General features: G+C 42.3%; 2 protein-coding genes across 9 annotated transcripts in view; one reads left to right on the forward strand and one right to left on the reverse strand.

Moving 5' to 3' along the window:
* Positions 1 to 423: 423 nt before the first annotated feature.
* Positions 424 to 14940, forward strand: usf3.S (upstream transcription factor family member 3 S homeolog). 6 transcript variants are annotated; one of them, XM_018248992.2, is made up of 6 exons: positions 424 to 965; positions 2572 to 2635; positions 3582 to 3610; positions 7100 to 7182; positions 7433 to 7529; positions 8149 to 14940. In XM_018248992.2, exons 2-6 carry the CDS (start codon positions 2589 to 2591, stop codon positions 14457 to 14459), a joined length of 6567 nt encoding a protein of 2188 aa, XP_018104481.1. In that variant the 5' UTR covers positions 424 to 965; positions 2572 to 2588; the 3' UTR covers positions 14460 to 14940. The 6 variants fall into 6 exon arrangements, with proteins under 6 accessions (XP_018104481.1, XP_018104476.1, XP_018104479.1 ...); XM_018248987.2 differs by having other exon boundaries at positions 955 to 1089; XM_018248990.2 differs by lacking the exon at positions 424 to 965 and adding an exon at positions 972 to 1231.
* A 1344-nt stretch (positions 14941 to 16284) lies between these two features.
* sidt1.S (SID1 transmembrane family member 1 S homeolog) overlaps positions 16285 to 24601 on the reverse strand; it is a 37310-nt gene continuing 28993 nt past the window's right edge. For all 3 annotated transcript variants that reach the window (XM_018248994.2, XM_041583511.1, XM_041583512.1), the window contains 6 exons: positions 24307 to 24383; positions 23941 to 23987; positions 21478 to 21583; positions 21170 to 21280; positions 19360 to 19473; positions 16285 to 18803 (listed from right to left, as the gene is read on the reverse strand). In XM_018248994.2, coding sequence (XP_018104483.1) covers positions 18741 to 18803; positions 19360 to 19473; positions 21170 to 21280; positions 21478 to 21583; positions 23941 to 23987; positions 24307 to 24383 — 518 coding nt within the window. In that variant the 3' untranslated portion in view covers positions 16285 to 18740. The remainder of the gene's footprint in view (positions 18804 to 19359; positions 19474 to 21169; positions 21281 to 21477; positions 21584 to 23940; positions 23988 to 24306; positions 24384 to 24601) is intronic.

The raw sequence follows: 24601 nt of genomic DNA on the forward strand, positions 1-24601 counted from the left end.
GCCCCATGGCTACACAGCAGCTTGTTTATATAAACTATAGTAGTACTTATCTGTTATCTACTGTGTATCCTGTGCTTGAATGGCTGCCCCATGGCTACACAGCAGCTTGTTTATATAAACTATAGTAGTACTTTTCTGTTATCTACTGTGTATCCTGTGCTTGAATGGCTGCCCCCATGGCTACACAGCAGCTTGTTTATATAAACTATAGTAAAGTTTCTGGAGCAAACACACCAGTTGTACCATTGCAGGACAACACTACATAATATTTTCATTATTGTGAAAATCTTTTTTTTATTAGTTACTTGAAGTTAATGTTTAGTATGTCAGAATGGCTAATGCTAAGATGCTTTTTAATTGGCCTTCATTTTTTCTTTTTTTATAGTTTCCAAAATATTTGCCTTCTTCTTCTGACTTTTCAAACGGGGTTGTTGATCCCGCATCTAAAAACAAATGTATTTTTATTGCTAATATTTACTCCCCTCTTATTGGAGCTGCAGCCTGCTGCCAACAGCAACTCTGCAAAGTGATTTTTAAAGCAATAAATAAATTCCCATGTTAAAGTGCAGATTAGTAAACCATTGGGGGCTCATATTTAAGAAGCAGTTGCCTTTGCCCTGGGGCAGTAACCTGCGGCAAGCAATAAGCAAAGAAGGCTTTGAACTCTATACCTAACGTTGCACCATTGGCCTCTGACAAAACAGGACAGGGGCGGGCTGATGTCACTGGGGGCGTGGAGAAGTGACGACACCCACCAACATATAAACAAGTCTGTGACTGGAGAGAGAAGTTGCCCTGTCAGTAAATGTAGTTCAAAGTGTGCACCAACGCCATTGTCACGTAGTCACTGAGCACCAATCTACTTCCCACCGCCCCATTTCCTTTCAATCCTTCTGCTCCTAAACGTGTCCGGTACGTCTTGGAGCCCCCTCCTCTATGAGCGGCTCAGCTAGTCACGTGGTTCGGTGAGTTCCACGTGATCTCCCGGAGGCAGGAAGTTAGAGTGTGTTGCTTCCTGTGAGTTCGCTAAGCACTCGGGAGGGGGAGAGGCCCCGTCGGGGACCGACCCCGGTGCTGTGAGATTCAGAGGTGCGGGAGCTTGTGCCAAGTAACCGGGTGCAGTCAGGGAACAAGCTGGATACAGCAACTGGGTATTGAGGCTACAGAGCGGGACTAACAAGGGGGCAGGCGCCTGCGATTGGGCTGCTCCTCATTTCTAGTTGCGTCTCAGGTATAAGGGAGTTGGGTGCTGAGGGGCTCCTTCTGGGGTTCCAATAAGTAACGTATGGCCGGGGGTCACAAGATGTAGGAGCAAAAGAATGAGGAACAACAAAGTGCTGGACATGGCTGCTGAGGGGGTATAATGATCGGGGACACGACTACTGGGGGGATAACGATGGGGGACATAACTACTGGGGGGATAACGATGGGGGACATAACTACTGGGGGGATAACGATGGGGGACATAACTACTGGGGGGGGGATAATGATGCGAGACGGCTGCTGAGCAGGGATAACAATGAGAGACATGACTACTGAGGAGGATGATGATGAGTAACATGTCTGCTGAGGGGGATAATGATGGGGGGGACATGACTAGTGGGGAAATGACTACTGAGGGGATGATGATGAGGAACATGACTGCTGAGAAGAGATAATATTGGGGATCATGGTTGTTGAGGGGGATAACGATGGGGGACAACGATGGGGGACATGACTACTGAGGGGGATAATGATGGGGGACATGACTACCGAGGGGGGGGTAACGATGGGGGACATGACTACAGAGGGGGGGTAACGATGGGGGACATCACTACCGAGGGGGGGGTAACGATGGGGGGGACATCACTACTGCGGGGGGTAACGATGAGGGACATGACTACTGAGGGGGATAACAATGGGGCACATGACTACTGAGGGGGGTACTGATGGGGCACATGACTCTGAGGGGGGTAACGATGGGGGACATGACTACTGAGGGGGATAACGATGGGGCACATGACTACTGAGGGGGATAACGATGGGGGACATGGCTGCTGACGGGGTATAATGATGGGGGACATGACACCTGAGATGTTATAACGATGGGGAACATTTTTGGGCGGTTTCGGGCCGACCTTGACCCCCCCTCCCCTATTTGCAGGGCTGGTTCGTGTTGAGCTCTTCTGCTTGCTTTCCCAGCCTGGTTCTATTTTATAGGCGACCAGCGCATCACTAGTGAGTGCGACTCAGTAGACTAGTTTAGGCTGCCAGTAATCATGAAATAAATGGTAGCAGGCTGGTACCAGCTTTATTACTATTTATATGTAGCCTTGTTTGTAGTATAATGCACCTTTTCTAAGTCTGGCAGAGGGGCAGGAATCAGTGCAAAACACAAGGAGCCATGTGAACACATAGTAAACAGAGGCTTGTCAGGCCAGTGGTGGGGCTACAGTGGGAATCTCGGAAATGAAGGACCTCAGTACGTCACTAGGCTGAAGAGACTTGATACAGCAGCTTGGTTGGACAGGTATTCTCTGTATGTACAATAACCAGATTTCTCTCCTGTGCTGTTTATGGCTTTTCCACCAGGCATCCTCTATACAAGCATGCCGGAGATGACTCAGAACAACTCCCCTCCCAAGACTAAACACAGGTAGGGACAAGAGTGCAATATTGCTCTGTGTTGCTGTTCGTGGCGAGGGTGAACTTGGCGATACATTTTACTTACTGCTGTGAAACCCAAAGTCCGTTGATTGGGAAAACACATGCTTTTTTTAGTTTCTTCGTCAGTCAATTTTAAATCCCGAACAAGCAGAGGAAATATTATAAAGTGCTGTAAGAAAGTGACAGAATAATTATTCAGTGTCGTAGCCTCCATTCTCTGTAGACTCCTTCTGTGTCATTACAATCTATACAATTGTATCTACTCTGGTGTATCATCAGAACAGTAACTGCCAGCTCCTGTGTCCCTGGTGTATCATTAGAATATCAACTGTCAGTTTCCATCTCTCTTGATGTATCGTTATAATAGTAGCTGCAAACCGATGTGTCCCCTAATATATCTTTAGAATAGTGACTTCCAGCTTTTCTCTTTCTGGTGTGTCATTAGAATAATAACTGCTAACTCCTGTCTCTCACAGAGCATCATTAGAATAGTAACTGCCTGCCCCTGTCGTTCCTGGTGAATCGTTAGTACAACTTAGTGTATTTTTTTTACTTCTATTCCATTAATGTGTAACTTGAATGCCCGCTGCTTTTCTAGCTGGTTGGGACATCAGAAGCGTAGGCTGCACTGCTATTGCTACTATAACAATGAGGTATAGAACTGAGCTGGGAAGCATTAGGAGACACTTTAGGCGTTAGTTAAGATTTTGCTGCTCAGACCCTCAACCAGGCTGAACAGCGCAGGGGGCGCTCAGGTTACACATTCATGGTATTTGCAACGTACACAATACTAATATCATGAAATCTTCATGCATAAGTGTTTAGCGTTCTCTTTGTTATGGTTAGGTGTATGTTAGCAGTGCAAGTATTAGCTGGTACCTGCTAGTAGAACTGTGTCAGCATTTGATACCTTCTTTTTATACTTTTAATCACAGGAAGAAGAACAGGGAGAGTCACAATGAGGGTAAGTAAGATAGACAAGTGTCTGTATTCCTTTGTAATGTCCGCTCTGTGATGCCTTAAAGGGTTGGTTCACCTTTAAGGTAACTTTTAGTATGTTATAGAAAGGCCAATTCTAAGCAACTTGTCAATTGGTCTTCGTTGTTTATTTTCTATAGTTTGGTAATTATTTGCCTTTTTCTTCTGACTCTTTCCAGCTTTCAAATGGGCATGGCTTACCCCCATCTAAAAAAACAAATGCTCTGTAAAGCTACAAATGTATTGTTATTTACTACTTTTTATGTATCATCTTTCTTGTAAGGTCCTATCCTATTCATATTCCAGTCTCTTATTCAAATCAATGAATGGTCGCTAGGGTAATTTGGACCAGATTGCTTAAAATGCAAATTGAAGAGCTGCTGAATAAAAAGCTAAATCACACAAAAACTTTAAATAATAAAAAATTAAAACCAATTGCAAACTGTCTCAGAATACACTCTCTACATTTTACTGAAAGTTAACTCAAAGGTGAACAACCCCTTTAAAGGGACCCTTTTTTATTTTTTTTCAACTGGTTTACTACTTAGAGAAACGTAACCATTTATCTTTTTTTTTAACCCTTTGCCTGCCAAGCACGGATAGCGTACAGGCTGGTAGGCAGGGGCTTTAGATGCCAAGGACATACAATGTACGTCTTTGCAGTAGGGACGCACAGGATTCGGTTCGGGATTCTGCCTTTTTCAGCAGGATTCGGCCTGCATATGCAAATTAGGGGTGGGGAGGGAAGTCACATGACTTTTTGTCACAAAACAAGGAAGTAAAATAAGTTTTCCCTTCCCACCCAATTAGGAATTGGTTCGGCCGGGCAGAAGGAGACACAAAGGATTCGGGGGTTCGGCCGAATCCAAAATAGTGGATTCGGTACATCCCTACTTTGCAGAAACCCACTATTCTTTCTGCTTCACCGGCTTTAGCTGCCTCTGAAGAGTGTGTTCAGCACTGATAGTCCCCTGGGCAACAAGGCTGGGGGGCTGTCATGTCGGTCCTTATATACACTTGTATACACACTGTCACACAATATTTAGAAGTGTACACACATGTATACATAAAAAACTCACCAAGAGGGTTTTTTTTTTTTACTTTTTTCAATTTACCATTTTGTGTTTTTTTTTAACCCCTGTAAAATTTTTGTTTATTTTGGCATCGTGACAATTGGATAATCTATTTTGGCCACTAATTACGCTGTTTTGTTATTTCATTGATTTGCATAATTTTTGTGTTTTTTATTCCAATTTTATCCCTGCATTATTTTTTCTATTGTATCTTTAGTATAGTTTTGGGGTTTGCTATAGAAAGATGTATTTTATTTTGTTTGATCCTTCAGAATATGTGCTTTCCAAAAATATATAGTTTTCTGGGGGGTCTTTTTACAGTTTGGAGGTCTTACGGCACATAACACACAGTCTGGGCTTTGTTTTCAGCAGCTGAGTTGACCAGCGTGAAGATTCATAAGCACGTTGTTCATTTGGGGTCCGTACATACCACATACTTTGATAAATCTATGCATATTGGGCATTAAACTGTTTCGTAGACCCTTGGCATCAATATTTTTGGTGTTTTACAATTGTATGTAAGAAATTTGAGTGAGATAAATGTGACTGGTTGCAATATTTTTAGGCGATTTTCAGAAATGTCATAAAAACCACTGCCTTTAGCGTAGCTTTGCAGTATGGTAGTTTGGAGTAGAAAGACATAATGACCTATTTTGGATTTGTCAGAATGTGTGCTTTCAAAAAAATATATGGTTTTGTGGGGTCTTTGTGCTGTTAGGAGGGTCTTGTGGCAGATAATACACAGTAGGGGTCTTTGTTCACAGAAGGCGAATCGGCAGTGGGGAAAAATGCATATGCACTATTTTTATTTGGGGTCCACACATGCCACCTGCTTTGGTAAATCTATGCATATTGGGCATCAAACTATTCCGTAGACCCTTGGCGTAAATATTTAGGGTGTTTTACAATTGTATGTAAGGAATTGGGTGAAATAAATCTGGCCATTTGAAATATTTTTAGGCAATTTTCATAAATGTCCTAAAAAACGCTGTGTATAGCTTAGCTTTTCTGCGGTGAATGTGCTTTTTTCTACCTTTACCCCCCCCCCAAACTATGTACATGTGTTGATTTTGCAGTACCTGAAATGACAGACCATAACCTAAGCATATGCCACATTCTTAGGTTAACCGATATATATTGGACATAAAACTGTTATATTTGGGGTGATTTGTTGTGATGCCCAATAATATGTGGGAAATACGATGCTGCAGGGTGGAAGTTTTGAGGTGATTTTTGGAAATGTTACCAAATTTAGGAAAGGTTTGCGGATTAGAGCTTTGGAGTAGAAAGACATGTATTCCCTAATTGGATTCGGTGGAATGTGTAATTTCTGAAAATATATGGTTTTCTGGGTTGAGCATACTTTTTTCTATCTTTGCCCCCCCCCCCAAACTATGTAAATGTGTTTATTTTTCAGTATCTGAAATGACAATAGTTCAAATGGGGTGTCTACATTTTGGGGCCCCTATATGCCACATGCTTAGGTAAACGAATATATATTGGGCATCAAAATGTTCAGTGGACTCCTGGCAATTATATTTAGGGTGTTTTACATTGGTACCCAATGATGTGTGGGATATTTGATGCTGTAGATTGGAAGCTTTGTGGTAATTTTTTTAAAAATTCACCAATTTCTATAAAAAATTATAACTTTAGGAAACTTGGTAGTTGATTTGCCAGAATCTGCTCTTTCTAATAATGCGTTGTTTTCTAGGGTAAACCTACTGTTAGTGGAGTGTTTGGCCTTGAAATCAGAAGTATGCTGTTTTGGGGAGTGGTGCCTTGGAGATTTTGATCTATACAAGTGAGAAATCTCCATAAAACTATATATATTTGATATTGGCACATTCAGGAGACCTAGAACTTTCCAAATCTGCAGTGGTCGCGTACATAAAATAAATTATGTTTCTGATATATGTGATTTTTTTAATTGTATTAGACACTTAAGAGCCTATATCTTTTTACAGAAGTGGAATTACACCAAAATTCTAGCATATTTTGAAAGCGCAGGTTGTCCTGAAAAAAAAAAACTATATTGTTTTCCTGGGTAAACTAAAAGACCCTTAAATTGAGTACAAAATGTCTAAAAACTGCTTGGCAGTAGATGTTTGCATTTAGGACAAAATCGACTGGCAGGGAAAGAGTTAAACTCCACCCATAACATATACATTCATGTGTTTATTATGTGTTTACCATAGGCTAGAGGGCACCTCTCCATGGGGTACTTCATGTAACTGACCAGTAGGGATTAACGTTGTTGTGTGATTCATCTCCTGACTCTTGTATGTAGTGCAATAAGTGATGGTTGAGAGGATTTACAGCAAAATTGAGGTGCCTATGTCCTTTATTATTGCACGCTTGCCATGCTGTAACCCAACATATATGTCTGATTTTCTATTTAGTGGAAAGGCATCGGAAGAAGAAAATAAACTCTGGAATAAATCGCATTGGAGACCTTATACCCTGTTCCCCCGCCCTGAAGCAGGTACCGTTTATTGTTCTCTAGGTTTGCCCACAGCCACTGAGTTCTGTGTACTGGCGCATTACAGCGCAAATTAGAATTTTTCCAGGCACCATCCCTATTTCGTGTATAGGCTGTAATTGTTCTGTAATTACTTTGTAGAGTAAAAGATTAGCCACTTTGCCACCAGACTTGCATCCCAAAAGCAGCAGAGGGAATGGGGCATGTTTGGCCTCCTTAAAACTGCCCCTGATTCTCTGTTTGCTCCCTTCAGAGTAAGAATATGATCTTGGAGGAGGCTTTTAAGTACATCACAGAACTGAAGAGGCAAAATGATGAGCTGTTGCTGAATGGGGGAGACAAAGAACAAGGTAAGTGAAACCCATTGGGGAATAATGTAACTCCACAAGAGACATGCTGTTAGAAGCAGCCCTTATACATTCATTTTTCTTGTTGTATTTATTTATTTATTTATTTATTTTAATGGTGTTACTTGTGACACGAGACAACAGATGTATTCCTTGTTCTGTGTAAACATTCTACAGCCATAATAACAGAATGACCTTTAACCTTGAGGTTCTTCTACAGCATACTAGTTCTGTATTCGTGTCCTGTTCTATAATTGTTGTCATGATAACAAGAATATAACAACTAATATATGACATCTATATCCCTGATATCTACAGTTACTTCTCTTCTCCTTGGATTATGTAAAGGTGCCTCTGTGGTTTAGCCTTGTATAAGCTGCCAGTGCGTCAGGTTGTTTGACTGCATCCTTCTTTGTTTCTTTCCATAACCCTCCTATGGTGTTATCTCCTAAGTAGCAACCCAGGTGGCATGCTTTGCAAAAGTGAAGATTTTAAGATTTTCTGTTTGTTTATAGTCTGAACAGAGAGACACTGCATGTAATGGTTAAGCCACACCCTCACACTGTACATCTTTTTTTGGTGCAGGTTGCCTAATCTTATGCTTTTTTCTTATTTTCTCCAGCTATCGAAATCAGAAAGCTTAGAAAGGAGTTAGCAGAAATTCTGAGGGAGAATGCTCATTACATAGAACTTCTTAAAAGCAACGACATCTGCTTGTATGATGATCCCACCCTGCATTGGAAAGGAAGCCATAAGAACTTGAAAGCTTCCTTGGTTGTTCCGGCAGACCAGGTGCAAAAGCCCTTGTGCCTCAGTGGAAATCAGCTGAATTCCAACAACTCCACTGCAGCAGTGCACGGAATTACATTCAATGTGGGAAACAACCTACAGAAGCAAACTGCTAACGTTGTGCCCGTGCAGAGGACCTGTAATATAGTAACACCTATCACCATATCTGGGATGTCTCTTTTGGAAAGTAAAGCATGGCAACAAAGTGCTGCATCTATAACTTCATCCAATCAACAGGCTCCACTGTGTCTGCCTTTAACCACTCCAGCACCAATCACTGTTAGCATCACTTCTACGGTTGAGAGGTCAGTTCTTGTCCCCATCAGTTCTGCATGTCATCCTCTATTAAACAGTTCAGCAAGCCAGATACAGTGCTCTTCCACCCAGACATCCCTGCTTGGAGAGAACAGAATGCAAGGAAATGAAGGTACAACACATCCGGATAATCTGCCAAAAGTATCTCCATCCATCTCTTCAAGCCTCCCATCCAACTTGTCTTCATTAGTTCCTGAAGTGCCATTAGTTAGTGTGTCTGGAACAAGTTTACAGGAATCTGTAAATTTGCTTCAGGGGCAGTTGCAAGGATCTGCCAGCTGTGCAGTAAATGATGTCATCCAAGATATTTTTCCTAATATCACTGCTGACTCCAGCCTTCACATAGCAAACTCTTCCAGAGAGGTTGTCACTGCTGCTGTGGAAATAGCAACCGGATCAACTGTCTGTACAAGTTCTGCAACACCACTGGAAAACAGCTGGTCTCTTAGTGCTTTACCAACTCAGGATTTGAGATCTATTGGAAGTTTAGCTCGGGTTCCCTCACATGGAAACACACAAACCACATGGACAACTTTACAAATAGCAAGAAGTACCATACAGCCATTAAGCCAAGCGCCTCCTAGTGGTGTTCCCATGTTACTAACTGAAAAGCGACTGTGTCCCAAAGAAGTCATTGCTAACAGACCAACACCTTGTATAAACTTGAACAGTTTGGCATCAGACACTGGCAAGCCCGTTGAACAAGTCATGGTAAAAATGTCTTCTTGCCAACCTGTACATGTTCAATCACTGATATCCCAGCCACAAGCTGCAACCAATATTCTTCCTCTTAATCAGCCAGTACAGGTAATACAAGTGGCTCAACCAGTCACACCAGCTGTAAACCCTGCTCCAGCCAATCAAAATATTATATTTTTCCAACCTCCCGCACCAGCTCCTTGTACCCCTGTTATCCGGGCAGAGGCTCCTAAGCCTACAATTGGCCAGCAAATTGTAATAATCCAAGCAGCACCTAATCAAAATCCTCTTCCTTTAATGCAAACTCAAGCAACACCCCCTGTTGTAGTACCCTTAAATCCAGCCAACCCTGCTATCTGCCCTTCAAACACTGTGCAAAGCACAGCTCCACCACAAACATTTGGTGGCAAGCACCTTGTTCATATACTGCCGAGGCCTGCAACCTTAGTAGCACCTTCCACCACACAATCTGTGCCTACTTCCACAGCGAGCTCAAACCAACAGCCACCAACGATTTCTCTAAATGGACAATTGTTTGCATTACAGCCGGTGACTCCTTCCGCTGGCACATCAAGTCAAACACACATGCAGATTATCCAGCCCACCACTAATGAAGACCCCAACACTAATGTTGCCTTGAATACCTTTGGTGCTTTGGCCAACCTTAGTCAGAGCATCTCCCAAATAGCTGGACAAAGTTGCTTACAGTTTAGTGTTAATCCCTCTGCAGCTTCTGTATCATCTGCCAATATCCCCTTAAATTCTGTCTCTACAAGTGGAGCTTCAACCACTGCTGAAAGTCCATCTATTACTTCACCCCCAGCAAAAGCTGCATGTGCAAAACATCCAGGCGGATCACCAACTACAAAAGCCAAGAAAGCAATAAAAAAAATAAGTGTTAAGAAATCAGCTTCTACTAGAAAAGACAATATTTCCTCAAATAAATTGAATAAATCTGAGTCCTTGTGTGTAGAGAGTTCAAAGTTGCCCTGTACTGGAGAGTTTCAGAAACATCAGGAAAATGCATGTGCGGTAACTTCTGCCCAAGTAAACTCAAATGTGTCCGACATTAGTTTACCCAAAGGTGGTAATCCTGAGAGAGTCCAAGAAAGCATTACTTTGGCTGTGTTAAATAGTGGCATGGAAGAAAGACTACTTCCTGAATCTGGAGAGTCTTGTCCCTCAGAATTGTCATCCACCAGCGATCATGGTTCTGGTGCAAACGCTTGTATAATTCAGATACCAGACTCGTCATCAGAATCGCTGAACATTTCTGCAGGGCCTACTTGTCAGCAACCCATGCATGATACAACTGTTGGGGTATGCACCAGTCAGGCAGGAGTATCCGCAGCTGGGCCTTCCCAAGTCTTAACTGGCTCTGATTCTTGTGCAAGTGAAATAAACACTGCCGCTTTAACTGCAACAGATTTGCTAGAAGCACAGATTTTGTTAGGTGATCGAAAGGGGAAATCTCTCCCTCTAGTAGTATCCACAAAAGAAATGGTTGGAGATGAACTGATCTACAAAAGGGAGAAGTCCAAAGAATCTGTGTCTTCTGAACAAGTAAAGGAGGATGTATCGCTGCTGCCTATAGCAGCTGTTTCTGTTTCCCCGAATAAGTCAGGTACTACTGAGCAGGAAATGGGAGTCTGTAGTTCTGTTGTTAATAGCAGACAAACGGACTCGCCCATGTCCACGAGCTCTAGTAGCAGCCGCAATTTTTCTGTTGCCTCCATGTTGCCAGATACAAGTAGGGAAGATGTTACCAGTAACGCTGCCCCAGTGCCAGAATATACTGGTTGTCCATTTGCTGAACAAAGTGATATTGTTGCAGTAGCTGCAAGGGCCATTTTTGAGCAAGAAAACCTGGCAAAAGGAAGACCCAGACCACAGCCTGAAACCCCAGCTCCTGTTTCCAGTAACTCTGATGCTGCATTGTTGATGCCTGATTGTCGAAATCACTATAAACCTCTGACTGAAAAACAGAGCTTTATTCAGCTGCCTGCAAAATCCACTTCCTTTACACCACTTGACACAAATCCCATCCCAACTGCTGATCCAATGGAGGAAAAAAATAACTGTCCTGTGGGAATCAACACAACAAACCTCTCGCTTAATATTCCATTGTCTCAATCCCAAAATGTAACTAGTTTAAGTATTAAAAACTTGATCCAACATGGCGGCACAACCCATTCCATCGTTAACTTTGCTAATGCATCTCAGACACTGGAGCAGGTACTACCCTTGCCTACACCCTCTAAACCAGTTTTGCCCTCTGGTAATTATGAAAGCCAGGCTCACAGATCCTCTGCCTTATCTGAATATTCTCAGGAACAGCTGCATTCTGTGAGGAGCACTGTCATGCAAGTTACGCACACAACTGAGTCTCTGTTAAAACAAAGTGAGGAGCACCGGAAGGATTCTAACAAGCGCTCGGCACATGAGGATGACTTGCTTTCAACAGCCAAGAGACCGAAGCAGTGCCAGGCTCCACTGAGGCTCGAAAGAATCCAAGCCCCGGATGGTCTTCGAGAGCAGAATGAAATAATGGTCAGTCGCATGCCTTCCAATACGTCTTCATCTGTGTCTGGTGGTAATACAGTGCATGAAGCTGGACTTGTCCCTTTATTCTCTTCTAGTAATAGTTTTGTTAGACAGTCAGACCTCCGTTGCAGTTCTCAGACATCTGTTTCTGAGCATCAACATGGGCAGATGGTGAGTCAGCATTTAATACAGCAGCACACTCCAAATCATCAGGGGCCATTACACCATAGTAGTGTTCCATACTTGAAGCAGCAGCAACAAGCTGGCCACTTAAGAGAGCAACATCACTTGTATCAGCAGCAGCACCATGGTGCTCATGCAGAGAGTGCTGTGCATGCACAGTCTCGCAGTGTGCAGCAGCAAAGACTGATCCAGCAGGATGTTCAGATGCAGAAGAAGCAGGCTCCTGTACAGAACAGCCAGCCCACACGGATGTCTTTGCAGCATAAACAACATTTGTCTGAGCAGAACTGCCCAAAAGGAGCCCAGACTCACCAGTCTCATCACCAGCCGATCCAGCAGCAAATGCAGCCTCACTTTGGGCCTTCCCAGGCAGACAAAACATGTGAGAATACTGCATCCAACCGGAGCCACCGTGGTACACATCCACAGAGTCATGTGTCCCAGGATATACTTCACCAGCACCAACAAGATGTCGGCAGTAGAACCCAAGGACCACCAGTATCTTCTGAGCATTTACCTGGCCACAACCAAGTTCAGAGGCTGATGACCTCAAGGAGTTTGGAGCAGCAATTGGTTTCCCAGCCAAGCATCATATCCAGACCAACAAACATGACATGCACCCCACACAGGCAAGAAAGGAATAGAGTATCTAGTTATTCTGCTGAAGCCCTGATAGGCAAGAGCACTTCAAATTCTGAGCAAAGGATGGGACTTTCTATTCAAGGCTCCAGATTCTCAGAGCAACTTGAAATGAGAAAATATTTGGATATCTCTAGAAACAAAGGCCTGGAGGTCCATAACATACAGGGTCAGTTATCCATCGAGCACTCTCTTAATACGGATGCCCAATGCCTTCCTGATTGTCAGTCTTTTAAGGCAGGTGGATCTAGTCAACAGCAACGGGGAAGCTTTGATGCCCAGACTCTGAGACCTAATGACACAAACTCCGGCCCCTCCATGAGGGGCGTGCAGTCTCAAGCTTATAGAATTACACAGAACCCAAATTTATCCATGGATCAACAAAAACATCTTTCATACCAGCCAGCACCTGAAGTACCCCTCTCAAATACACTCCCGATTCGTGATAGTCAAAATTCCTGCCACCAGAGCTTCATGCAGAGTTTGTTAACTCCACATATCGAACAGGTCGGGGTGGGCCAGAGGCTGATTTCCAGTAATCAGAGACATTCCCAATATAATGCAGCCCCTGGGGGAGTTGAATACAGCTGCCCTGCTTCCCGTGATTCTGTTCACCTTCGAAGAGATGGCAATGGACAGAATAGGGAAAGTTGTGACTTGGCCATTGCACAAGTGACTTCAAGGAGCCATTCTTTAAGTATTCCCTTCTCCAGTTCTACCTCCTCTGTGGAAATTCCAGGTCGCAGCAGCAGCAGCCCTAATGCATCAATGCAGAAGTCAAACGCCATGCGACCTCATGAGGCTCAAGGTGCAAAAAACCATTTAAACATTCAGGTTTCCATTAACATGCATGGGGTTGTCCATCCGACTATTCCCCAGCAGTCCGTTTCCCATAGCAACCTTGATCAGAGGCAAAATGTGAGGCAGCTTAATCCCCCTATAACTCAGCACTCACGACATCTAATGCCAGACAATGCCGACTCCAAAGGCCGTCAGCCAGAAAGGAATCGTCACGGAAACCAAAGGCAAAGTAATATGTTTGAGCATGCTCTTCCACACCTTCCCTTAACTGGTCCCAGTAGCATGATAATTGGACGCCAGCAGCCGGTAAATGATAAAAGGCCGGGTATTGTACGTTTCATGGCAGACAATGCCCAGATTTCCAGCGACAATCCCGCTCCTGACCAGCACAGCCTGACCCAAAACTTTGGCTTCCCATTTATTCCTGAGGGGACGATGAACCCCCCAATCAATGCAAACTCCTCATTCATTCCTCCGGTTACCCAGGCTGCTGCCACTCGCACACCTGCAGTTATCACCGTTGATCCCCAGAATCCACTGCCATCTTTTTATCCCCCATACTCACCTGCCCATCCAAGCTTGTCCAATGACATTACCATCCCCTATTTTCCCAATCAGATGTTTCCAAACCCGGGCACAGAAAAAACCAACAGCACTGGCTTGAACAACAGGTTTGGAACCATATTATCCCCACCACGGCCTGTGGGGTTCTCTCAAGCCACCTTCCCTCTTCTTCCAGACATGCCACCAATGCACATGGCCAACCCCTCCCACCTGTCCAACTTTAACCTAATGTCCCTATTTCCAGAAATTGCCACTGCTCTTCCCACTGATGGCTCTGCCATGTCCCCCCTACTCTCCATTTCTCACTCTTCTGGATCAGATTCTTCAAAACAGTCCTCAAACAGACCGGCACACAACATAAGCCATATCCTGGGCCATGATTCCAGCTCGGCTGTGTAAGAACATGGGAGGGGTAACCCCCTGTCCTTGTTGTGGGGCAGCAGTTTGTAAGATGAAATACTCATATGAATTGCGGTACATTTGGCTTCCTGCGCTAAAATTGTGTTTCTTCATATTAATACATGTGACAGCCATATTGTTTCCATCACAGTTACAACGTGGGCATTTAGCTTATTCTGAGCTCAGAACATTCATTCTCTTTACATTTACATGTGAATTGGTGCAAGCTGTTTTATTGCTGCACAGTGATAGGGGTGGAATCTCCTGCTGTAAATAATGTACACTTGTAATTTGGAGACTGCTGATTGTCTCTTGTAAATATGTTGAATATTTTTGTACTCTTTAAGATAAAATCATTGTTTTTGTTTTTATCCTGCACTATGTGATTCCGATTTGAATCTGTGGCTGTTTCTGTATCGAGATTGGTTGGTACTGGCCTCCTTTTTTTTTTATAAAGGCTTTCAGATCTTGCATATCAAAATGAGTCTTCTGAGCTTTTTGTTTATTTAACAAAACAATCTGGTTGTAATAATTCTTTGTAAAGATTCAAACTTATTTTAGTAATAAAAATAATTTCTGCACATCTTGTGCTGTCGTCTGATTGGTCAGTGACTGATTTGTTTGCCAGTCTGAAGCACCAAGAGCTCAAAGAAGGAAGAGAAATCTTGCAATTAACCATTAGATGTTGGCTTTGCCCCAAGTATATCAGACTATTGCCTGGTTGCAAGTAGTTGCCCTTGCTGCCTTAACATGGGCAGATTTAAGTTGCCAATTCAGGTCCTTTAGACCAATCAGGCCTCCCCAACCGACATGTAGCCAGAAATGGTCCAGATGCTGTTTCGATGGGTTTGATTTTCCCCTGCGATTGAGGACCACTTTGGCTAATTGATGCAGTCCTCATCCCTGAATGAACGGATTAGCCGATATCTCCCTACCTTTGGTGGGCATATCGGAGGAAAGATCTGCTAAGACCCACTAACTAAATGAGTGGTTCTTATAGTGTATGACCACCTTTATTGTAAAAGGCCTATGATTTTTATAAAGGAAAGGCTATTACAGTGATTTGGAAAGAAGAGGCCATTGTCAAAGAACAATAGATGCTTATGCAAGGATGGAAGTGCATTCATAATCAGTCATCCCTTTATAGAAAGTAGAGGTGAATTATACATTCATCTCATAATGTTTCTCAAACAAGTACAATGTGGCAATAAAAGAAAGGTATTGAAGCACTTTACTATCAATCACATATTCTACAATTGCTCTTGAGCCAATTCTGGTGATAGGAACTGGAGGGTCAATGTCCCTGTGATTGAGCATTGGAGTAAGTATAGCAACTTGTAATTAAACAGGCTAGTGGCTGGGGCAGGCAGCAGAAATATAGCTGAGTCAACAAGACAACGGGCAAGGTAAGTGGAAAACCGTAGAGTCCAGTGTGCAGATCAAAAGTCCAGTCAGGCTGTAGCAGGCACTAAGAAAGCAACTAAGATCTTACATTTGTGAAGGGCAGCTTTTTCTTGCCTCTGTTAAAGCGCCACTCAAGGAAAGGGTTTCACCCAACATACTGATACTGCCCTCTGGCAGAGAAGAGCATTGGTGATAGGCAAACTTTACTCAGAAATGCTCAAGCGAGCATATAGTATTTGCCCATACCTTTTACTCTGCAAAGCCTTACTCATCGTTTTGTATTTTTAAGATTTATTTCATGTAACTATTGTCGTCCTAAATTCAAAAGTGGAATTAAAAGTCGAAACTAGATAAGTGAATCACCAAATCAGACTCTTTCAGTGGTGAGGTAGCAGCAGAAAGTCTTTAATGAAAACCATGATACATTCCAAAAGAATTTTATTAGAAAGTTTTTGGCAATAAAGACAAAATTGAAAAGATTTCTAAACTCCTTTATCATGTTACAATGTCGGATGAATTTAAAATTAGTTTTGTCATTTCAATACAACAAATGTGGTATATTGTCACATAAATTTTGCAGATCTATATATAAGTTGTGTGGAGTAGACTGTGGCACCAAAATTCTCAATTTTGTTGGGATTTTCTGTAGTATTCCCAAAAGTCAAGGGTTTTTTTGAATCTAAAGAACTGACTTTTTCTTAAAATGACATATGTCGAGCAAATTTAATGATGTACAAAACCCATGACTTAAAAACTTCTACTTTCTGAGATAGTATTTTGTTATGTACAGCATTTTAAATGAAACCCACCATTCTGATTGGTTTAAAAAAGTAAATGATTTGATTAGAGGAGAGTTTGGTATCAGCGGTTGAAATCAGGCAAGTAGCTTATGGAGTTCTGCAGTCGCCAGTATTTGAACTGTAAACTCTGGGAGGCAGGAAACTATAGTGTCCAAATATTTTTGGTACACTACTGTCAAATGTTGGCATTTTATATGAATGGAAGTGATAAAACACGGTTGCAGATCACTGTGATTTATAAAAAGTCAAATATTAAAGACACCATGTTTTAATGTGCCAAATCCAGAATTCATCTTAACCCTCAGCCTAATCCTCAACTGAATAAAATGTTTTACATTTAAATCGCTAGATTTAAGGGACTCATTTTTAAAATAGTTATTCTAGATTTTGTGCAAATTTGATTAAGGCTCCAATTTGTTGTTGTATTCACTCAAATGTTATGTTCTTGACTGAATTGGGAAATTACCTGTTTGATGTAAATCAATATCTTTGAAAAAAAAAAAAAAAGGGGGCAGATTTATTAAGGTCCGAATGGTAAATTCGAATTTGAATTTTCGAGTTGGATTTTTGGTCAAAACTCAACCCTGGGAACAACTTGAATTCGATAGTACGGCACCCAAAACCTGTCGAGTTCAGGTAGAAGTCCATGGCAGAGGACCAGTAACCTAATTGAAGATGTTAATAGCCTTCCTGACATTCAAGTTTTTTTCAGAGTATTCAATTCTAGTTTTCAGGTCGTTAATATTAGTTTGAGTTTTAGACATCCAAGTTTTCTCCTAAATAATATACTATTCGAGTTTCGAGGTCATTTGAGGTAAAAAAAAACTCACTCGACCTTTGATAAATATGCCCCCAAGAGTAAACAAACCCCTTAGCTATATAATGTGGTAAAGTTCATATATTCAGCTGTACAGGCTCCAATGTGACATCACTGGGAACAGGCAGCTAAGCAAAGCTCCACAAGGAACGTGACCAAATAAACCAGCCCGAGACAGCTGTCACAAAATAATGGACTCATTTCTTTGAAAGTCTGCAGTGATAGGTTTAGTACATTTGTGGCACAGTTTAGGACAAGGCAAACATCTGATGTGTTGTTATATTAAGCATTTTTAAATAAATTACAAGCTTAAAAAAAGTCTTACTCGCACTGTGCAAAACTGTATAAAGTATCCGCGAATCTCGTGGAAAAATGTATAAATGCAAGAGAAGAAATGTATTAACTGTCTCCATAACAATGGCAGGAAGGATACAAGCAGTACATGGTTTGAACCCAAGTACGTTGAACTTTGAAGCAACAAGCACATACATTTACTTTGTAAAGTTCACACCAAACTCAGCAGTCACAACATAATGAGCAGCCACACTCCACGCAAGGTGACACAGTTCACCCTTGGCACCCAGACGGGTAATGTCAGGACAAAGAAAATTTCAAATGGGAAAAACAAAAAATCCCAGTAGAATCAGCAAGTTTCCAGCTGTTTTACTTGGGTTTGTGGGTAAAGTTAGAGCAGATCTGAAAGTGGATTCAGCAAATCAAGGCTGTGCAAAAAGTACCCAAAAATCTCCAGTGGTAATGTTGTCCTATTGGTTATTTTTTCAGATCTGATTGACCATCACTTTTAAAAGTTATCTGCTATCTTTTCTTTCTGAAGTCCTGGATAAAAACATTGGGGTTGGATTCTACTACTCACTCAGCCAGCAAAATCTGCTGACATGCTTCACACTGTGGTTGCCCTGGGGAAGGACATAAGTTATGGAAACACGTATGTGAAAATCTGATTCCCGCATTTTAGAACATCAAATAAATTGTGCAGTAATATAAAAGCTAGGGCTGAGCTCCCAGGTGGCCCTGAATCAAGCCCTGGGTTTGGCAGTAATTGTAGGCAGTATGTATAATCCTTTGATCAGCAGACTGGTTGGCTGAGGAGAGGATGAAACTTTTTCCCAACTATTGGCACCATCATCCTATCCAATCCTTTCTGTTGGACAGCTGCAAAGTGCTTTACTCGAGCAGCTTCAGCTTGTAATCAAGCTTCTTGATCCATGGAGGAGAAGTCCATTGGTGAAGGGTCTTCACTTAAAACACTGGGATTTTATCTCTGCGTACAACATCCAGATCATCATCCAGTGTGAGGAGGACCTGAAAGTTCAAAAGAAATCGTTCATGTTAAGCAATGGCAGATGGTGCTTAGAAGGGGGAAGAATGGTTCTCCTAGATACGCCTGAAAGGCCAGCTTGAAGGTCAGTTGTCAGCTGTATCTGGTACAATTGAAATAATGACTGATGCACCAATATTTTCCTATGTAGTCATTTCATGAACTGAGTGGCCGTAGATGTTACAATTATGATCTTCCCTGTCACCATTGATTGCAGGAAAGGAAAAGTTTGTTTTCAATACAGACGTGTTGAGCTGAATTGTCACATACACAGGTAGAAACAATAGAGTTCTACCTGTATCTGACGAACCAGCAGGCCGATGTAAAAATGCAAAATTGTACCTCCTGCCTGATGGACGAGCCAACTGATATCCTTGCCATCTACCTGTCATACGAGCACCGAATATTAAATGAATGTAAAATATTATATTCCAAGCTATGATTACTGATAGGAATTTTCCATAGCACAATCGCAGGATAAATTATATACATTATAAGTAACGTTTATATAAATTTGAGCAAGAGAGGCACACCACTCACCAGGAAGGAGAAGAACATGGCCGTTGCCGAGAGAAAGTGCCAAATATCATGGTCATCAAAGAAGTGCAGGATGATACAAGAGCGGTTCTTCTCTCTGGATTCAGCGGGTGTTTGCTGCCACAGAAGGAGGGCAGAGTTGGGTGTTAGTGCATGATGGAATCACCAAATCCACTATGTGGTTGAAGATAATCACAGCACTTTTTGCAAGATTCATATTCGGCCTAAACCATTTCAAACTCTAAAGTCATGTGACTTCTGGACATTTGAATGCAGCATATGGTTTTTTTTCCCTCAAATTTGAATATGCGAAATAGGGTTCTTATTCAGTTCAGTTTTGACTAAATCCAAAAAGTTATCTAAGTAAATCAGGTGGGTCCCTAATTTATATAACACAGAGCTGTAATGTTGACCAGGGAGGATCTGATAAATCCGCTTTTCTCTCCTTTATTATTCTGTGCCATTTACGGCTATTATTTCTAATATTTACCTTAGGGGGAAGCAAAATGACGTTGGACAATAAATACCCTTAAAAATACGCCTTGAAACTCAAAAAAAAAGTTTAATTATATCTAATATTAGATCTATGTATTGCATTGAAGTATCATTGTGACCCATCCTAAAGACTAATAAAGAAATATAGCTGGCTCTCGCACACCCAATGTATAATGCGATGTCTGGTGCTTAATGGTAGAGGTTCGGCCACCTCACAAATCATTCAATAGGAAAATTATCCACGGCACACAGGCTGCTGCAAGCAAGGAACCCCTTGCACGTCTATTGCGGAAGTGAGCAACGTTTCGGGGTCACGCCCCTTTGTCAAGCCTTGACAAAGGCCCCTTTCGGGGTCACGCTTGACAAAGGGGCGTGACCCCGAAACGTTGCTCACTTCCGCAATAAACGTGCAAGGGGTTCCTTGCTTGCAGCAGCCTTTGTGCCATCCTAAAGACTACGCAGAGCCAAGTTTGGGTCTAAAACCATAGTTTAAGAATCCCTTGTATAAAGACATGGTCCCCACGGCACTTCAATATAAAAGCACTATTAATAAATGGAATCCGTCTGCATTTTGCCTTGAACCTTCCATCCTTACAAACTTGCCATTCATTTGTGCTGTTTGGATCTCAAAAATCAATCAATCTTGAAAATGAGTAGAATAAAAGAATCTTCAGTCTAAGACTTAGAACTGCAGCAATAACTTTTCTATAGACTATGGGGCTTTGTGGCATTCTGCCTGTGCAAGCGTCGATGAGGTAATGCTTTCAATCCATTCATTTCTGCAGTGATCTTACTGGCCTGTTAATGGAGTGTTCGTTGACCATTTCTGCAGTGATTTTAGTGGCATGTCTGTTTTCTTTCCCATGGTATTGGGGGGGGTAAAATTTGGTAATGATCCGTTAATGTTGTCCATCCCTAGTTTCAAATGTTGGAAAGTATGCATCATGATATGAGACTAAGTATCAGAACTGCAGGTCTCTATTTCTCATGTTTCAAATGCAGACAAACAATACAAGGAAACTGTTCACAATTCCTGAGATTAAATAGAGTATCCTTGAATCTTACTTTGTAGTAAAAAACCCTTATAAAATGGCAAATTCTAAACAACTATTCAATTGGCCTTAATTTTTTCTTTATTATCGTTTTTTAATTATTGGCCTTTCTCTTCTGAATCTTTCCAGTTTTCAAATGGGGGTCACTGACCCCATCGTAAAAACAAATGCTCTGTAAGGTTACACATGTATTGTTGCTACTTACTCGTCTTTCTCCCTTCTAAGTAGTGTTGTCAGTCAGTGTCCAAGTAAAATTAAGGACTTACCTCCCAGCTGCTGAGGGTCTGGAAGAAGAAGTACAGGGCAGCAGCCCACATAACTGCTGTGGCAATGATACAGAAGAGCGGCAACATCTGGATCCTCTCTGAGCTGCGCAACTTGAGAAGATGCGAGAGGAGAATTTATGGGTCTTTAGTGAGCACATGATGTTTAGAGAGCAGACAGAAAACATGGCTGACAGGAAGTGCACTGTAAGTGATACAGGAAGTGCTCTGCTTGTGAGGGAAACAGACAACATGAAGAACAAGGAAGCACAAGGGAAATATCAAGCACGAGGCACGTTTCTCTCCATTACCTTCATAATGATGTAGAACGCCAGGTAAAGCAGCAGGTTGCAGATGAAAATGCCCAGCAGGTAGGAGGGAAAGTCTCGAGGCCGGAACACCAGGCCAAATATGGCGCTGAAAGATGAAGCATGAGGTGTATTAGCGACAGAAAACTATTTCTGCACTACTATTCCCAGAAAGCCCTGATAGGTGCTTCAGAAAGGCTCCCAGAAAAGGCGGCCATATATTAAGAAGCACTGCTTAATTTTTATCAGAGCCTTGTGGGCAGCCACGTCTTTACATTCATGTATCATAGCCTTTAGTCTGCAGGTTTAACAATTTATAAACTCAATAAGGGACCCCGTAGGCCTCCGCAGAGTTTGAGAGGCGGGGGAGTGGCCAATTAGATTCTAAGGACACCTTAAAGGAACAGTAAAAAAATTAAAGTAATGACAATATAAAGATGTTTCCCTGCACTGGTAAAACAAGGTGTTTGCTTCAGAAACTCTACTATAGTTTATATAAACAAGCTGCTGTGTAGGGATGTAGCGAACGGTGGAAAAAATGTTCGCGAACATATTCGCGAACTTGCGTCAAAAATGCGAACGTCGCGAACCCCATAGACTTCAATTGGAAGGCGAATTTTAAAAGCTAGAAAAGACATTTCTGGCCAGAAAAATGATTTTAAAGTTGTTTAAAGGGTGCAACGACCTGGACAGTGGCATGCCAGAGGGGGGATCAAGGGCAAAAATGTATCTGAAAAATACATTGTTGACACAGCGCTGCGTTTTGTGCTGTAAAGGGCAGAAATCACACTACGTCACTCAGGTGATGTTTCTGGACACGGAATGTGAAAAAGCTCACACAGCGAGGTGGCACTTGGTTAAAGACTGGGCAAACAATGCCTGCAAGGGCAACGTATACAGTAGTGGATACGGAATATATTATTGCTGCTGTATCACTCAGGTGATGTTTACGGACACAGAATTATTATTGTTATTTAGACAGAATGTGAAAAAGCTCACACAGCTAGGTGGCACTTGCATACCTCCCAACTGTCCCTCTTTTGACTACTCAACCCCCTGTCCCTGTTTTGTACTGGAAAGTCCCTCTTTTCTCTGAACTGAACAGCTAACTTAATTAGCTTTTGGCAAAGAGCTCAGAACAGCTAACAGGTGCAAATAAGATACTTTGTAACAATTTTGACTCTGGTTGGTGCTGGTAGTGGTGAACTACTAGGAGGAGCAGCACACCAGTCCCACTCCCCAACACAGCTAGACTAATAGCACTGGGCTCTTATAGTAGCAAAGTAAAAAAACAAAAAAGAAAATAAAAGCAGTCCTTACAAGGACTATTGGGTTACAGGCAGCAGTCAGCAGATGAGAGATCAGCAGCAGGACAGCTGCCCACAGCAGCTACATACAGAGCACTGCAGTAGAAGGTAGATTACTAGCCAGCAAAGCTACCTAACCTAAAATGTCCCTCAAATCCCTGCAGAGTTCTGTCCCTACAATACAGAGCAGTATCAAGTAGATTACTAGCCAGCAAAGTTACTATCAACTGTCCCTCAAATCACTAACCAGCTCTCTCCCTACACTAGCTCTTCCAAGCACACACAGGCAGAATGAAAAAACGCTGCAGGGCTTCAGTTTATGTATGGAAGGAGAGTGGTCCAGGGGGTGTAGGGGTGGTCCAGGAGGGAGAGCTTCCTGATTGGCTGCCATGTATCTGCTGGTCTGGGGTGAGAGGTCAAAAATAAGCGCCAGCTAAGGCGAACCCAAATTGGCGAACGTCGCGCGACGTTCGCGAACATTCGGCGGACGCGAACAGTCGATGTTCGCGCGAATTAGTTCGCAGGCGAACAGTCCGCGACATCCCTACTGCTGTGTAGCCATGGGGTTAGCCATTCAAGCACAGGATACACAGTAGGAAACAGATAAGGAGAAAAGACAGGATACAAAGCAGATAACAGACTAGCTCTGTAGCATACAATGGGATTCTTCAGAACTTATATCTGTATCCTGTGTAGGGATGCACCGAATCTAGGATTCTGCCTTTTTCAGCCGGATACGGCCGAACCGAATCCTAATTTTCATATGCAAATTAGGGGTGGGGAGGGAAATCGCGTGACTTTTTGTCACAAAACAAGGAAGTAAAAATATTTTCCCATTCCCACCCCTAATTTGCATATGCAAATTAGGGTTCGGTATTAGGCCAAATCTTTCTCAAAGGATTCGGGGGTTCGGCCGAATCCAAAATAGTGGATTTGGTGCATCCCTAATCCTGTGCTTGAATGGCTACCCCCATGGCTACCCAGCTGATTGTTTATATAAACTACAGTACAGTTTCTGAAGCAAGCACACCAGTTGCAAGAGTGCAGGGCAACACTACATTATATTGTCGTTCCATTGAAACACTTTCATTGCTTGGTATACCTTTAAATAAATAGCTGTTAGTACTGGTAATGTCATGGATCCATGCTGGATACTCACAAGAGCCAGTTGACAATGTTTCCCACAATCAGCAGAATCATCCTGTCCTGTAAGAAAGAGAGAAGTGAGAGTGAATGAGGGGGATTATGGGGGTGTCTCTAATCTGCTAATCCTAAAAAGAGATTTATGGGGGTCTGACACTGGTTAACTCCATCTTCTGCCCATCTCTAGCTAGCTGGAACTAACGAGCCCCTCCAGGTATCACTTGCACTTTCATCATTTACAGGCCTACAACTCCCAGCTGTCTGAACAATATATTAATGTTAGCATACAAGACTACAACTCCCAGCATCCCAACCAGTGTTCTGCATTTAAGAGCTGCAAGAGCGGTAAGATAACCCTGGGGATTCACAAGATGTCACCTACCATATACATAGGCCGGCTACACTGCTGCATACAGTCTGTGTACAGCACCTGGGTGATGCGCTTGAAAATGCCAAAATCTAGATGCAAAGGGTTAAGTTAAAATTCAGGGAAAAATAAGCAGCAGCTGCTTGCTCTGCTAAGCAAAATGAAATATCCCCCCAACAATATGAAAAGTAGGAGGGAACTTGCTTGGCTTAAAGGGTTTGTTCACCTTTAAATTAACTGTTAGTATGATGTAGAGAGTGAAATTCGGAGATAATTTACAGTTGGTTTTCATTTTTTTTTTAAATATTTG

This window comes from Xenopus laevis, chromosome 2S (assembly GCF_017654675.1).
Source record: "Xenopus laevis strain J_2021 chromosome 2S, Xenopus_laevis_v10.1, whole genome shotgun sequence".
NCBI classification, from domain to species: Eukaryota; Metazoa; Chordata; class Amphibia; order Anura; family Pipidae; genus Xenopus; species Xenopus laevis.

Coding starts and splice junctions, on each gene's coding strand:
- usf3.S (XM_041583508.1), top strand. CDS start 2,556: ATGGCTTTTCCACCAGGCATCCTCTATACAAGCATGCCGGAGATGACT. Junction 7,183..7,432: donor GTTCCCCCGCCCTGAAGCAG/GTACCGTTTATT, acceptor TGCTCCCTTCAG/AGTAAGAATATGATCTTGGA. Junction 7,530..8,148: donor TGGGGGAGACAAAGAACAAG/GTAAGTGAAACC, acceptor TATTTTCTCCAG/CTATCGAAATCAGAAAGCTT.